The sequence below is a fragment of the Leptosomus discolor genome, chromosome 5 (genome assembly GCF_034619465.1).
Source record: "Leptosomus discolor isolate bLepDis1 chromosome 5, bLepDis1.hap2, whole genome shotgun sequence".
NCBI lineage: Eukaryota > Metazoa > Chordata > Aves > Leptosomiformes > Leptosomidae > Leptosomus > Leptosomus discolor.
This window is the reverse complement of record NC_141395.1, coordinates 45,554,843-45,570,554: the sequence shown is the minus strand read 5'-3', so window position 1 is coordinate 45,570,554 and position 15,712 is coordinate 45,554,843. Positions and strand designations below refer to the sequence as shown.

General features: G+C 37.4%; 1 protein-coding gene across 1 annotated transcript in view; it reads right to left on the bottom strand.

Moving 5' to 3' along the window:
• The window catches only part of PREX2 (phosphatidylinositol-3,4,5-trisphosphate dependent Rac exchange factor 2), a 186,144-nt gene that overhangs the window by 90,706 nt on the left and 79,726 nt on the right, over positions 1-15,712 (bottom strand). Inside the window, exons 9-16 of the mRNA XM_086464959.1 lie at positions 14,568-14,717; positions 9,976-10,120; positions 8,578-8,678; positions 4,284-4,387; positions 2,889-2,938; positions 2,252-2,327; positions 1,438-1,510; positions 142-284 (exon numbers count right to left, since the gene is read on the bottom strand). Coding sequence (XP_086321085.1) covers positions 142-284; positions 1,438-1,510; positions 2,252-2,327; positions 2,889-2,938; positions 4,284-4,387; positions 8,578-8,678; positions 9,976-10,120; positions 14,568-14,717 — 842 coding nt within the window. The remainder of the gene's footprint in view (positions 1-141; positions 285-1,437; positions 1,511-2,251; positions 2,328-2,888; positions 2,939-4,283; positions 4,388-8,577; positions 8,679-9,975; positions 10,121-14,567; positions 14,718-15,712) is intronic.

Here is a 15,712-nt window from a genome sequence, read left to right as displayed (position 1 = left end):
ATAAAATTGTTTGAAATATTGTTCAGAAAGGCATTAAGAGCTAAAGTATATCCCCATTAAATAACAATACTCAGTGCTAATTTGCCACTGCAACCAGGTTTTTTTACTCATCAAGGCATACAATTATTGGGTTTCACTCACCAGTAATGACTTGGCTATGACATTTTCCACTACTTTCAGATCATGTTTCATGAGTCTATGCTTCATATTTGACCCTTCCATTTCTTCATCCGCATAAAAACGGAACAGCAGTGGTTCATCTTTAAATTCGCTTTTCTCTAACACTGTATGATATAAACCCACACACATTAATCCTTTTTTTCTTTGGAACTTTTAGTATAATGTCATTCATGAACCATAAAATAGTGAACAGGCATAAACACATTAAATGCTAGCAAACTATTTTTGTGTGCGAACCTAGGGAAATCTTAATTTTTAAGATAAGCAATGATTTCTACTTGGATCCATTACAAATAGGTATCACTAAGCTCATTTTCAAATACAACATCTGGATTCCACCAAGCTGAGTCGCGTGAAATGGTTTTAGCGAAAATGCGAAGCACACGGGGTTTTCTTAAAAAGGATTTAAAAACATGATTTTGAAAATTTCTGCTGGACAGCTGCTGGAGACGCTCACCACCGAGTTCTGGCACTCTCCAGGTGGTGAAGTACGCCAGGTTCTGCATTATAAATGGGAATGTGGATATGGAAGCAACTAGAACAGCAGATGGATGCATATTCACCTATGTCTAAAAGTCACAGGAAAAAGAATGAGTGTGACAGAGAGGAAGTTAATTCTCACTCCTTCTCTAAATGAGCTGATGAGAAAATAATTTCTTCCTCTTTTCATTTCAGTAAATGACCTACTGCTTCAATCCTTTCACTGAAATCTTCCCTCTGACAGTATTAAATATGACCTTGTTCACCTCACTTTTGGTACTGCACATTATCTCTGCTCTCCTCTCCCTCCTTCTTTGTTCACTGCTGTCCTTATGATTTTCTCATTTTCTACAGTCCACTTTCTCCTGTTGTCACCACTTCACTTTTCTTAAGTCATGTTCCTCCATACTTTATCCATTCCCCCAAAAGTTTCTTTTCTTTCCTACATTATTTCCTGAATTTTTATCGTCTCATTTGTGCAAATATGTATCACCTGCTTAAGAAATTTCTTTCAAAGTGAATAATAAAACTGCACCCTCTAAATCCTTTAGAGGATGACTTCCTCAGTACATGCTATAACATTGACTGAAAATAATTTTCAGAGTATACAATAGCTACTTTTTTCTTGAAGATTGTAGCATAGGTCTCTTACTGATACAATGAAAGAACTCCGTGTCCCTTCTGTAGTATCTTTACCAGCCCCTGTATTTCCTTCCAATGATGTAGATAGCATCAAACAAAAGGTAAGCATAGCCTGTACGGAATGTATTTACTTACCATGGTGCATAAACCCATTATCACAAAGAGCTACACCGAATATCATAGCTTCCTCCCTTGTCCGGCAATCCCCCTGTTAAACCATAACATATTTTTTTAAATGTATTTTAATATAGCAGCAAAACGGATCCTATGCACAATGGTGTAACCTCATAGGGCTGGCAATCATTGTAGATTATATTTACTGCTGCCACCTTTATATATACAATTATAGCATACACATAAATCAGCACATACATGTTTTTCATAGAATCATAGAATAATTTGGGTAGGAAGGGACCTTTATATGGTATACCTCTTTATATTTACAAAGAAATACGTAAACATTTTAGTAACACTGCATTCTCCATAAAAACTGAACATAATATAATCTAAAAGTGTCAAAGTTTTTAACTTAACTTTTATAAAAATGGTGCATGTTGACTGAGTGAACAAGATACTATTCTTACTTCACTTAAAATAAAACAGAACTGAAGACAGCAAATCACTGCTGACTTTTGTCCATCTCATTAGTAATTTAGAGTTTTTCAGAGCCTATCCATTTCATTTTAAGCCATGCTGAATCACAAAGCTAGGTCTCAATAAAACATTTAAAATTCAATTGCAAATAAGGAAGATAAGCACAAAAGGGATGAACAGTACAGCTGCTGACAACTGATTTTTGTTACTTCACTAGTTTAAGAGGATTACACTTACATACGCTGTTCTAATAACCCTTACACAGTGTTTGCATGTTATTCTGCTTAATACATCACTACCTTTCAAATCAGAATTTAAATGGAAAGCATACATAAATCCAAAGAGGTATACTTGCCTGTGCAATCAACCAGTCTATGAGTTTGTTAGCCATGACGACAGACTTGTAGGTTCTCAAGTGATAATCTTTATCCCTGTTCAAAACAAAACAATTTACTAAAAAAAAAAAAAAAAATCAAGCAAAAACTCAAAAGAGCCTAACAAAAAAAAACCCTTGTATTTTATAAACAAGTTAGTGCAAGCATGAATTGTAATGGTTCAGGAGTTGCCTCTGGAGTAAAAAAGCAAGTCAAACCTTTCAGTGTAGACAGAAAGGAGGAGGCTTGACCATATCTTCCTTGGGCAATAATATCACTGGCGTATAAAGGCAGTTGTTTTGTTACAGCTGGAACTCTCCAAATGAGGTAATGGAGTCTTAGTAAAAGACTGTACTAATATATACAGTAAGCATATAAGCATATCCATCAAGACCTAGAAAGCTCTAAAAGTCTGCAAAAAAAGGTCATATTGAACAGAGTTTGCAGTCATTTAATGATTCAGTTATGCTTTTGTTTTGACAGCCCTTCAATCTTGTGTGATTACTCCCAAGAGATCAATCTCGAAAGGATGGGTTAGGTTCCTACATTCAAATGCAGAATCTTCAGATTATATACTTCTTCAGAATGACTCTCTAAGTATTTCCCAATTGGACTCACCTAATTACGGGAGTAAACAGACTGTGAAGGCGACAGTACAGCCGTACACCCTGTTAAAGAGAAAAATGAGGTTAGTTAACCACACATTCACACCACAGGGAACATAAAAGGAACTGACACAGTAAGGAAGCCTCTATGTTCTAAATGCAATTCATTTAGAGAGTAAAAAAAGTCTGTTCACGTTTCCATATATTTTCATGTGCCAAAACTTAGTATTTCCAGGTTACAAGACTAATAAATAAATTATGAGAAAGAAAACAGTTTCAATCTAATCTAAGCTTCACTAAGACACATGCAAAAAGGATTAGCTTTAAAGTAGCATTAAAAAAATTCTAAAGGTATAGTACTTTGAAAGAAAAGTACACAAAATCTGAAAGATAAAGCGATGTTTCCATGCATTAAGGTTTTCCCAGTCAATGGTTGCTATTCTACACAAAAAGTGAGTAATTAAAGTAAAAAATAACTGCATTTGATCACATGCATTGAAACTTTACTTACAAACTGAAATTATAAACTTAACAAAAAATGTAAAAAGATTCAAAGATTGGAAACATTTTCAATTAAAAACAAAAAATAAAACATTGAGGAGTTTAAGAAAGTACAATCAAAAAATTCTATTTAAAAAAAGAAATCCCATTAGTATTCCTTAGCAGATTTTCAAAAAACAATTGTGTTTATAACATGCAAGAAGAACTATGTATAACAATCAAAAGTTGTGTCAAATTGGACTCCATCCTACTTCGCTGTGCCTGGTAGTTCAGTACTGCATATTCTTCTAGATATACCTTACGTTAACAAATGACACAGCAGAAAAGTGAATGACACTGTAATGTAATATATCCAAATGCTGACATTTTCTACTGCCTCAAAACCATGAAAAGTTCGAATATTAATGGATTTAAAGGCAACTTTGTTCAACTATTTTGTTATGCTCAGTAGTGTAGATGGATAGCACTACCCATTTGTGTTTAAACATCTACGTGACTGCAGCTTTACTGCTTTGTTAAGGCACTAATAGAAGACACTCAGATTTAAGAGCAAATCAAAACAAATTTTTTACATATAGCTTCACAGCTATTAAAATGTACTGAAAAATACAATGGACCAAAACACCAGCTTCAGAATCACCCAGAAACACAGCAATGCACCCTGCATATGAAACCATTAAGTAACAAAAATAACTAAAAAATAACAAACTTTAGTTTTGTATTTAAAATACATAACAACAAGCCAAAATCTTCCCTTACGAACGTAAAACTGAATTTGATTCACATAGAGACAGTCATGTGTGAGGGGGTGTTGTTTATCCTAGAATAATATTTTACATTCTTTTTCAAGCAGAACCTCAATTTCTGATGTGTTCTTCCTAATAATAGCAACTATTCTATTCTGTACCTTAGAGATCACATCCTGCATCTCATTTCTGGGGTAGTATGTTCCATCATCATATCGGAATCTGTACAGCATGTGTTCAGGTTTGAATTGGTGCTTATCTGTAACTAAATTTAAAAAAATAATATCATGTATTGTTAGGTTACTTTCTGAAGAAATCAACAAGAGAGAAGAGGGCCAGCACAATTTCTTCTAATAACAGCCCATTACACAGCAATACATAGATTTAAGACAGAGAGGTCAGGAAGCCCTAAGTTCCTTTATGTCACTGGTGACAATATCCTCACAACGTTTAAGTAGTCCAGAAGAAACCAAACAATTTCAAGTCACAGAGCAAAGAATAAGTAAGACAGCCAGGGAACAGCCTGAAAAATTAGGCATTCAAATCTTTCTAATCTTCAGCACTTTTGCAAAGCTTATCAACCAAATAGCCAAATCAAGCTTCTTTTGCAACTATTCATATTCTTGTTTCATATTACTCTGTTTCAATTCTTGCTGAGGCCGATCTCAGATGAGTTAGTAAAGATATGAACCCTCCACAACACTTCTGACCAGTCTTGCACTGGGGAGGAAAGGGAGAGGGAACATCTTCCTCGATACATAGCCAGCTGAAGGTCTTAATTGCAAGAGACCAGCAATCATTATGAAGGTGTTGGTAAACCATTTCCCCAAAGATCCATGAAAAAGGTTCTTAACAGGTGGATGTCCAGAATTGCACAAGATTCCAGCAACAAACCTCACTACTTCAAGTGTTTTGTCAAAACAGTCATACCGTATAATAGAAAATTTATCCTGGAAACGGTACTACAGCAAGTCTTTCTGAAAAAGAGCTAATTCATTTGGTAGCTGAGGACAGCACTAGGCATTAATGCCACGCTAGGGTAACTGTCTTGTATTAATTACTGTTTTGCTTGCAGATGTAAGCTTTAATTTTTAAACTAAATTTGCATGTCATTAACTGATAAAGAAGAGTACTATAATGTCTTCATTAATCAGAGTAACAGGCATGACAGTGTTAGGTAATTCTTCTGTGAATGCCTTCCTATACCAAGTGATCAAACAATCATACATTATTCTCTTCAAAAAAGTTTAGTTAAGCATCATAAACTTTGTATAGTAAGGTGCCTTCTCCCTGCACCTGGACTTCATACATTAAGTGGTTTCACCAGTGTCATGTGCAAGAGCAAAATAACTTCTCTACCTGTATTTGATACATCTACTAATAGTAAAGCCCAGGACACTATTCCAGTTGCATGACCTGATGGTTCATCCTAAGGTGATTATCCAAAATGACCCCTAAGCTCTTTTACATATCATTGCTTCTCAATGCATCAGATACGGACTACACAATTTTCATGTACAATGCCTAGTATAAGTATCTAAATGAATTTTAATGGATTGTGACCATTTAACTCGGGGAAAAAAAGATAACTTCTAGTTCTGTAATCAAAAAAAAAATTCTACCATTGAAGAAAAAAAAATATATTCCACTAGATTAACATACTTTAACAGTTTTTTAAATCAGTAACTACAGAAAACAGAAAAACTACCACCAAGATAGTATTGCTTAAGGCCAAATTGTTCCTCACTGTTGATGCACTGGGAGGGATGAGGACTATAAAGCACCCTTCCTTTCTGCACACCCATGACGAGCAGAACAGGCTATGCCCTACAAGGAACACAAGCACTGCTTTGTCTTTGCAGCCCCTACTTACACACAGTGCACCAGAAATGAAGGGAGCAGGTCCACAGAGCTGGCACAATCTAAGTTTCAAACACTTACAGCTGCTCAAACACTGCATTACCATTAAAATAAGGAATCCCAAGTTGTTTTGCATGTCACTCCCAACAATGTACCTATATTTTGTGTTGGGATAGGCATTTATATGGCACACACTAAAAAAATGGAAGAGATCCAGGTTTAAACTGGTCTTTTCTTTTACTTTTTTTGCCAGGGTAATTTTGACTCAGATCAGTACACTAGTCCAAGAAACTGCACAGCCACGTAAATAACAATTAATTTTAAAACTCTCTGATATTCAGATTATTTTTGTAACTACAAAGCTCCTTACTGCCGTGAGAGGAAGCTTCCATCTCCAAACATAAGCAGCAAGTGACTGGACAAATTATCTCAGCCCACTGGCTGATCTAAGTAATTTCAGATATTAGAGAATGCCACCAGGTGGATTTAAAATAGCAACACACAAACAAGATTTTTCCCTTCTGCAAAACTGGAGGGGAAAAAAAAAAACAACAACAAAAAAAAACCTAAGGAAAAAAATCATAACTTTTCTAATTGCAAGAGTTCACACACCAGGAAGTAAAACAATGCCCATCACAACACGGGTCTGGCATTGCTAGAACGAAGACCAGCACAGTGAATATGTGAAGTCTAACAAAGCCCTCTGAAACATTTGCAACGTGAGTAACAGCCAAACTTTCTTCCTCCCTTGCTCCCTCTGTGAAAACAGATGGTTCATTCAACTTTATTTTAAGAATTCTATTTTCACTGAACCACAGCTGGATGCACTATTCAAAGTAGCATGTCTGGTTCACATTTCTATGCTCTAATATAATTACCCTTTTATCTCATGCAATTATACAATATTCATTTAACTCTCTAAGAGTGTATTTAGGATACAAATTACAAGATCAGGAGAAGACTCTTTGGCAACAGAATCATTCCATTGAAAACAATTCTCTGTGTGTAGTAAACATAATAGCATCTGACACTTGAGAGATGGTGGAGGAAAATCATGCAGACTGACATTAAAGAATTAAAGACTACATGACTACTGATGAATAACTTTGATGTTTTGCCTCCTATTCCATGTATATTTAAAATGCACACAGCTAACTGGCACTCTGTTACTGCCACTTTCTTTCCAGTCAAGGACACTGAAAACATTGTGGCAAAGAACTTAAAAAGTAAGTATTAAATTAATTGCTGGCTGAAGTATATAAGTATTAAACTGTATATTATCAATGACTCCATCTAAATTTACAGCCTGGATCTATGCCGGAACAGGAGCTAACTTCACAACTGTTTCACTATTTGTTTTTTTTAATTGACTGCACCTATTGTAAGACAAACATGCCTTCAAAACCAGAAGTTTCTCTCAGTTTGCTTATATGGTCCTGTTGGACTACACCTTGTAAAAGGGACAGACATGAGGACCCGCTCTGGTAGGAGAAAAATGTTACCAATGCAAATCACCTCCAGACAACAAACACTCTTATTGGCTCAAAACCAAAACCATTCTAGTGATACTTCTTTCCAGAGTAAGTTAAATGCAGACAGTTGACTGAAAGTTTCAGCATAAAAATAACAATTTTAGTAACAGAAACACAGAATGGCAGGGGTTGGAAGGGACCTGTGGAGATCATCTGGTCCAACGCCCCTGCCACAGCAGGTTCACCTGGAGCAGGTCGCACAGGAATGCATCCAGGCGGGTTTTGAATATCTCCAGGGAAGGAAACTCCACAGTCTCTCTGGGCAGCCTGTTCCAGTGCTCTGTCACCCTCAGAGTAAAGAAGTTTTTCCTCATGTTCAGGTGGAACTTCCTGTGCTTCAGTTTGTGCCTGTTGCCCCTTGGCCTGTCACTGGGCACCACTGAAAAGAGCCTGGCCCCATCCTCTTGACATCTGCCCTTTAGATATTTAAGTTTGTTGATAAGGTCCCCTCTCGGTTGTCTCTTCTCTAGGCTAAACAGACCCAGGTCTCTCAGCCTGTCCTCGTAAGAGAGATGCTCCGGTCCCCTAATCACCTTCATAGCACTAACTATACAATGTAGTGAAAACAAGGCCTTAACATTCAAAAGATTAAACTGTGGGCTTCTAGGCTGGATTCCACCTGCTCCACTTGTAATACCTAACAGATGAGCAAACACATTTACCAACAGCCAATTGTGCTTCACTCACTTCTACAATTTTTAGTTGAACATGTACCCCTAAAAAGCCTGGCCTTAATAAAAGGATTAAAGCCTTAAAATCAGTCTACCGTTCTCTGTTCCCCCAGAATTTTTTTTGCTTACAAAAGAGTAGCAATGTTTCTCTAGGTGCCTGTTTGTGATGTGATCCCAAGAGCAGAGACATAATCTGATTAAATCAATGCAGCCTCTCCCAGTAAATCTACTAGGCATCGACAATGGCCCCATGAGGTCACTGCAAGGATATAATGCAGATTCAACAAGCTGTCTTGAGTTAACAAGACCAGCTTTTCGTCAAATAAAATTAAGCCCACTCTAATTACAACAATTACCGTGAAGACAAGTAAGTTAAAACGAATTGTATTTACCATGATGGATAATGCCATTCTCTAATAATGCTTGGCCAAGATGAACACCTTCTTCAGATTTGTGTATCTCTCCAATTTCCAACAACCAGGACACAAACTCACTGAAATATAAACAGATACGAAAAAACAAACTTTAAATGTCATACCACCAGATCTACTACATTTCCCTCTCAGTTACTAGTGTTTCTTACTAACCTAGTAAGAGATTCTTAAGCCTAATGACATTCATAATGTCACACCACCTTTGAAAAGCCCAACTTTTTTATTTCAATTTTTTTATTATTTCAACATAAATACACATGATTTCCCTTGAGATGCCTTTTCTTTTCCTGTTTTACCTGTGTGAAGTCTACCTTGCACGTGGTGAAGATGTTCCATGTTTTCTGGGATTTCCTAAACTAGCATAGCCATATTTGACCAGATAGTCAAATCCCAGGCACAGCTACTACATCTGCCCAGGGCGGACAGGCTATGAATGCAGAAGATAATTTCAGTACAGTAGGCCTGTTACTTCCAAGGTATGTCAGGCACATCAACATCCTGAGCATACACGCAAAGTATATACTGCATGTGCAGGAAATGCCTGGCTTGTATCACAATAAACCTGACGCAGTTCAGAGACATAGAATTTATAGCATGTAAGATATTTGCATGTGTTACAAATCAAAAGAACAGTGTAGGGAGGTACTGCAACATGCACATTCATGGGTTTTAACTGGTGATCCAGGGACCAGTGAAAGTGTACTTCAAAAGGGTCCACTTCAAAGACAGCACAGAAAAAGCAGCCATTTGATGGTAAGTTTAAATGTTCCACACGTGGCTCCTCACCATAAGTGTAATCCCTCCAGCCCCCCAGACTAAAGTTTTTGTCATATACACATTGCTTTCTCTTGCATTCATTCTTCTTAAGCTATAGGTGGAACATGGCATTATAAAGATCCTCCTAATAATAGGGGTAAATTTTTAAACATGTAAACTTTATTTAATAACTGTGTCCCTGACATTCAGGCAAGTGGAGGACAAAAACAGTTTTAAGAGACAGAGATTATTTTTTTTTTTAAGTGGAATAAAGCAAATTTGATACTCTAAACTAGGCTTTTCAGAGACAAAATGCATTGAACAAGTCAGGAATTATTTCTTTAAAGAAACTATTTTATTTGATGCATTTTCAAATTTTCAACATGCCTTTGCAGCTTTTTTCCGCCAATAAGGCTACTTTGGAATACAAGTACACATCCACAAGTTTCAGACAGATCAATTTACATTTTGGCTACATTCTGGGAGGCAAACAGGCCTAACAGAAGTGACAAATAAAGCGTGATTTCTGAAGAATCACAAACAACATTAAAAATATGGTTTTAGCTAGTTAAAATCCATGCTATAGAACACATATAATACCTTCCAAGAAAGCATTTGGGGAAAGTGGTTAATTTCCTCTTCCTGTCTTTGATGAGATTCCCTTGTTTGCACATCATTTTGTACAGTCTTTCTCCTTGCTCAGATATCATCACCCAAGTGTCCTGTTCCATGCCCAATTTTAAACCTGCCAAAAATGCATTAAAATTTTAAGAATTGATATTGCTGTTATATTTCAGTATCTTCCCCAAAATGGAGAAGCAATACCAATATTTACATTTTTAAAAAAAAAAAAAGTAAAGGAACGGTCTTCCATTATTTTTCTCAAGTTAAACCATAAACATCTGATCTTCACAAAGCATAATCAAATCATTTATTCAAGCTCCTCATAGTGAAGTTAAACTGCTACTGCACTCACGTCACCATCATAATTGAAATTGTAGTAATAAATACTAACACTGTGATTTTCAGATTTCAGGGTATGACCTTTGCAAGGCAGAAGGGAGTAGTCATGCCTTCAAAAATTAAAAAGAAAAGAGCCTTGGTTTTGCTCTTAGCATGTGATAATTTAAATTTCTAATTAATAGTGAACAGTTATCTGTCATAAATGCGTTAGTTTCACATAAGATTAATTCACCTCTTTTCCACAAAAGTGTATACACAACTTGATTTTTATTTGCTTCAGACTTTTTTCAACAACAGAAAGCTGCCAAGTATTTTATTTCAATATTTCTTACTGGTTTATTTTTTCCTGTTTCTCTTCTTGAGAAAATAATAGTGTTTTCTTACTAACCCATGATAAAAACCAGGTTTTGTTGAATTATGTATCCTACTGGCCACCCACAGAAGCCTATGCTTCCAAGGAATACCACAGACCTTCATATGCCATGAGCTTTCTAAATAAACAATTATAAATTCTGGACAAAACCACAGATTTCTGGAATGTCTTCTGTACATGTTCTCAGTTTCTGTTCAGATGTTCACATTTTTAAAACTATAATCATACATAATCAATTTAAGTAATAAGTCTGCCACTTTTTTAATTTCAAAAAATAGCCAGAAAAAAATGTACCTATCATGAGAAATGCTAACAATGGTACTGGACACAGAAACAGGAATGTCTCTCATTATCCATGAACCAGATAGTGGTGATGTCACACAAACAGCTAAAACCTGATGTATTCCCAGGAAAAGAAAGCTTAACCAATATACTACTTTTGAAGCTTATAGGATGTTGATGATTTAATTTGGACTGACTGTTTCAATCATGTCATCACAGCATTATCAGTCTTAAAGATGATCACATTTTAAATAAATCTCTAACTCACTGAATGCCTCAGGTGAACCCCAAATTTGACAGGACTTCCTAGCAAAAAAATTCCAATTCCGCTTGATTTCTCCTAGTAAGAAAATACAATCTATACAGAATCACAGAATGATAGGAGTTGGAAGGGGCCTGTGGAGGTTATATAGTCCAACTGCCCCGCCAAACCAACTTAGCCTAGAGGAGGTCACACAGGAACACGTCCAGGTGGGTTTTGAATATCTCCAGAGAAGGAGACTCCACAATCTCTCTGGGCAGCCTGTTCCAGTGCTCTGCCACCCTCAGAGTGAAGAAGTTCCTCCTCATGTTCGGGTGGCACTTCCTGTGCTCCAGTTTGTGCCCGTTGCCCCTTGTCCTGTCACTGGGCACCACTGAAAAGAGCCTGGCCCCATCCTCTTGACAACCGCCCTTTAGATATTTATAGGCAATGATAAGGTCCCCTCTCAGCCTTCTCTTCTCTAGGCTAAAGGGCCCCAGGTTTCTCAGCCTTTCCTCATAAGAGAAATGCTCCAGCCCCCTCATCATCTTCGTAGCCCTCCGCTGGACTCTCTCCAGTAGCTCCCTGTCCCTCTTGAATTGGGGGGCCCAGAACTGGACACAGCACTCCAGGTGTGGCCTCACCAGGGTAGAGTAGAGGCGGAGGAGAACCTCCCTCCACCTGCTGGCCACACTCTCCTTAACACACCCCAGGGTACAACTGGCCTCCTTGGCCACAAGGGCACATTGTTGGCTCATGGGTAACTTGCTGTCCAACAGAACTCCCAGGTCCCTCTGCAGAGCTACTCTCAGGCAGGTCGACCCCCAACCTGTACTGGTGCATGGGGTTATTCCTCCCCAAGTGCAGGACCCTACACTTGCCCCTGTTAAACTTCATTAGGTTCCTCTCCGCCCAGCTCTCCAGCCTGTTCAGATCTTGCTGAACGGCAGCACAGCCTGCTGGTGTGTCAGCCACTCCTCCCAGTCTTGTGTCATCAGCGAACTTGCTGAGGGTGCACTCTGTCCCTTCATCTAGATCATTGATGAATATATTGAATAGGACAGGCCCTAATAGTGACCCTTGGGGAACACCACTAGTTACAGGCCTCCAGCTGCACTCAGCAGCAAAAAAATTGGTCCTAGTTGATAATTCAATTACAAGCACTGAAATCTCCGTTCTCTCCCTTTTGCTCAGCTTCTGCTATATGGATTCCAAAAAAAAGTACACGTTACTATAGTATAGGATAAGTACACTGAATCTCTGAGTCCCCCAACACAAACAGCACAGCAAGTCACAGCAACACAGCACACTCAAGCCACATTTCCATGCCTCACTCCTGCTCCACATGCTGTATTTACCTAGTCTGGAGATCACTGCAATCTGCCACGCTGCGCGAGATGTGGGCTCTACAGCACCGCTACAAAGAAATGCACAGGCACGCACAGCACAACCAGGAGGGTCACTCCTAGCCCAAGAGATCTGGGAAGTGTGTTCATTCGATTTAGTTCATCTCAAACAAAACGTTGTTCTCACATGTGCAGTCAATTAGACTTCAGTGTAAATGCCTATATATATGCGCATATGAACGGGGTCCATGTCTTATTAAGTAAACATACAATTAAAACACCTTTATGTTCACAGTGAATGGAAAAGTGTTATAAACGTACAGTACTTGAATTCTAAAAGGATAGCTGTTTGGTTCCCAAGTCGTTTCAACTTGACAGCAATTAAGTTGATGCATCCTGCTTACAAGAGGTGTTTACACAATATTTTGAAAAAAAATTACTGTGCTGGAGGAGATGAACACATTTATAAGTTGACAGAGTAACAGAGATACTCAAGAAATATATTTGAAGATTCTGTGTTGCACACTGAGTCCAAGTGCGTATCAAATTCTCTCCTCTTTCTTTCATGGTTGTCTCCTTGGTGGCAAACCCACTGAGAACACCAGGAGCTGAAAATTTCCTTGAATCATAGGATGCCAAAATCCTAAGGCATGACTTGACTTTGGGATGGCTACCTCAGACCTCACATTTGGCAAGGTTTAGCTCAAACTCACCTCTACTAACAGCTGCTCAATAGTATAGTGTGAAATAGTAAGAATACATCAACATAAAATACTCCTACTTACTCTTTCTATTTCTTACTAAAGGTATCAAGAGTCTAAGGGAGCCAACAACCTCAACAGTGAAGTGGAACTTGTTAAAAACTTTTTAGCCAGCTCCAGGCAAGGCCCTATATAGAAGCAGAAAAACCTGGGGTTTTTTTATATTTGACACCATCTCTACCACACTACTTTTTCATTTGTTATTTTAAAAATGTTGAGTTGTTAGACCTCTAAGGCACCTTTTTATCTTTTCTACTATCAATTCCTGATGGCACTATTAATTAGCTAGTGTTCAGGCACCCTAGTTGAAATTCTGGTCCTACGGCAGACGTTCCACAAATATCCAGTACTCAACTTTAAAAGACCAAAGAAAGTATTGTTAGTCTCCATTTACAACAGAGGCAGAAAACAACAGCTACAGCAACAGGCAACAGAAAATCTATGCAGACCAGGAAAAGGATCCCAAATCTACCTACAAGGTCATATTTTCTTTCAATAGCAAGGCTTCAAACATCATTACTGATTAGAATATTTTAGCTTGCAAATTAAATTAGCTCCAGAAGATGATGACGCAAGATCTTTCCCTGATTCTACATTGTACTGGGTTCACCTTGAATACATGAGGTTATTTGTGGTCACATTTGACACCAGGATTATATTTCATCCAAGTATTCTTCCACCTTAATTCAGTTATTCATAAAGATAGGGGTTTGCCAATCATGATTTCTTACTTTCTTGGGTAGGGGAGAACACATCAAAGATGTGGTTGTGGGTATATTCTGTACCATTTCATGTTGGATCATCTGCATGAAGATCCAACAGAGAAAACCTGCTCATTTCAGTAATTCAAATGGCCAGTCACAAAAGGGATTCAATGCATACAAATCCTCCAAGGCATTTAGGATAGAAGCTCACATACTGCAAACCATGATAGTACACAGGCCTCAATGAAATTATGACAATTTATACTGGTTGAGGATAAACTGTAAAATCAGATTAAATCATCTCCCCATTTCCAAAACAGCATTCACTACCAGCATACATGACTCAAGCCATTATGCCCTTCCCAGTACAAGTTTGATTTATTTTTTCTAAGCTGGTATTCATAAACCTTCAGCTGAACTTGACACTACAGGTTTGCCTAGCAACTGGTTTTGCTTTATATCTCAACATAAAAACACAGTATGGCTTTCTGGCAAAGCACACATGGAAGTTTATTAACCTACCTTTTCTTCTCTCACGCTCTTTCAAAATAGCTTCCAGCCATTCTTGCTTCTCTTCAGGGGTTTTTGCCATGCATACAAACCATTTGTTTTTTGCTGTGTTGTGGATCTTCCAGCCATTAATAACAGTGTGGCCGCTGCTGTGATAGTCGGCTGGGAACAGACAAAATGGCTTAAAGAGCACCAATTCTTACAAAAGCAATAGTTGTTACAGTTATTAAGAACTCTTATCATTACATAAAGGTCAGAAATACAGAAGAATAAAAATTAATTTAAAGTTATATGTGCCACTTGTGAGCTATGTCATAACTCGGTAAGTTGTACTTTAAGTAAATAATGTCCTTTTTAAAATGAATCAGAGAATTGCCTAGCATATGGAAGAAGGTATAAACATGACACTAAAACAGGTAGAGGTCTATTAAAAGAACAGATCATGGTACTTGGAGTACTTTTGTTCATGTCAAACTGTAATACATAATTCCTTAAAAAGGCAGCATTGTGGTTTTGCTCCTTAAATTACTCAAGAGCTCTGGGCTGATCGAATGATTTACTATTAAATTTTAAAAAGGACTAAATACATGGGGGAAAAAACCAATTTCTATTTGACAACTGAGCAAATCATATATTTCCAGTGTATCTTCACTGGTTTCCTGAATAAAGAAATATCTACACTTACTTGTTTAAACAAACTGAAACATAATACAAGATCTACTCTGACTTCAAAAAAAAAAAAAAATTAATTAACCAAATGCGTAATTTTTGAACTATGTTCCTAACAACCCTATGTTCACTGCGCACATTATAGGACAGGTGACAATTGCTGATGTTCTGAGATATCTTGAACCTCTAATTCATAACACATAAACCACTACGCTACAAAAATCAGACAATTTACTACATAGTAGTCTTTCTTTGCTTCTATAACATTTGATTTTAACATGCTAGTCCATAAATCTTATTCAGAAATTAGCTAAACAGACTTCCTCTCCAAAACTAACACCCTTGAATATCCTTCACTAGGATTGCATGCATTTCCTGGGGGAAAATTTGAGAGGCATCATGACAACAAATATATTTTTTTCTACAAAATACAGATTAAAACTAGAACAGGCAGCTACCATACAAAATACTAAGAAAATCAAAAGGTC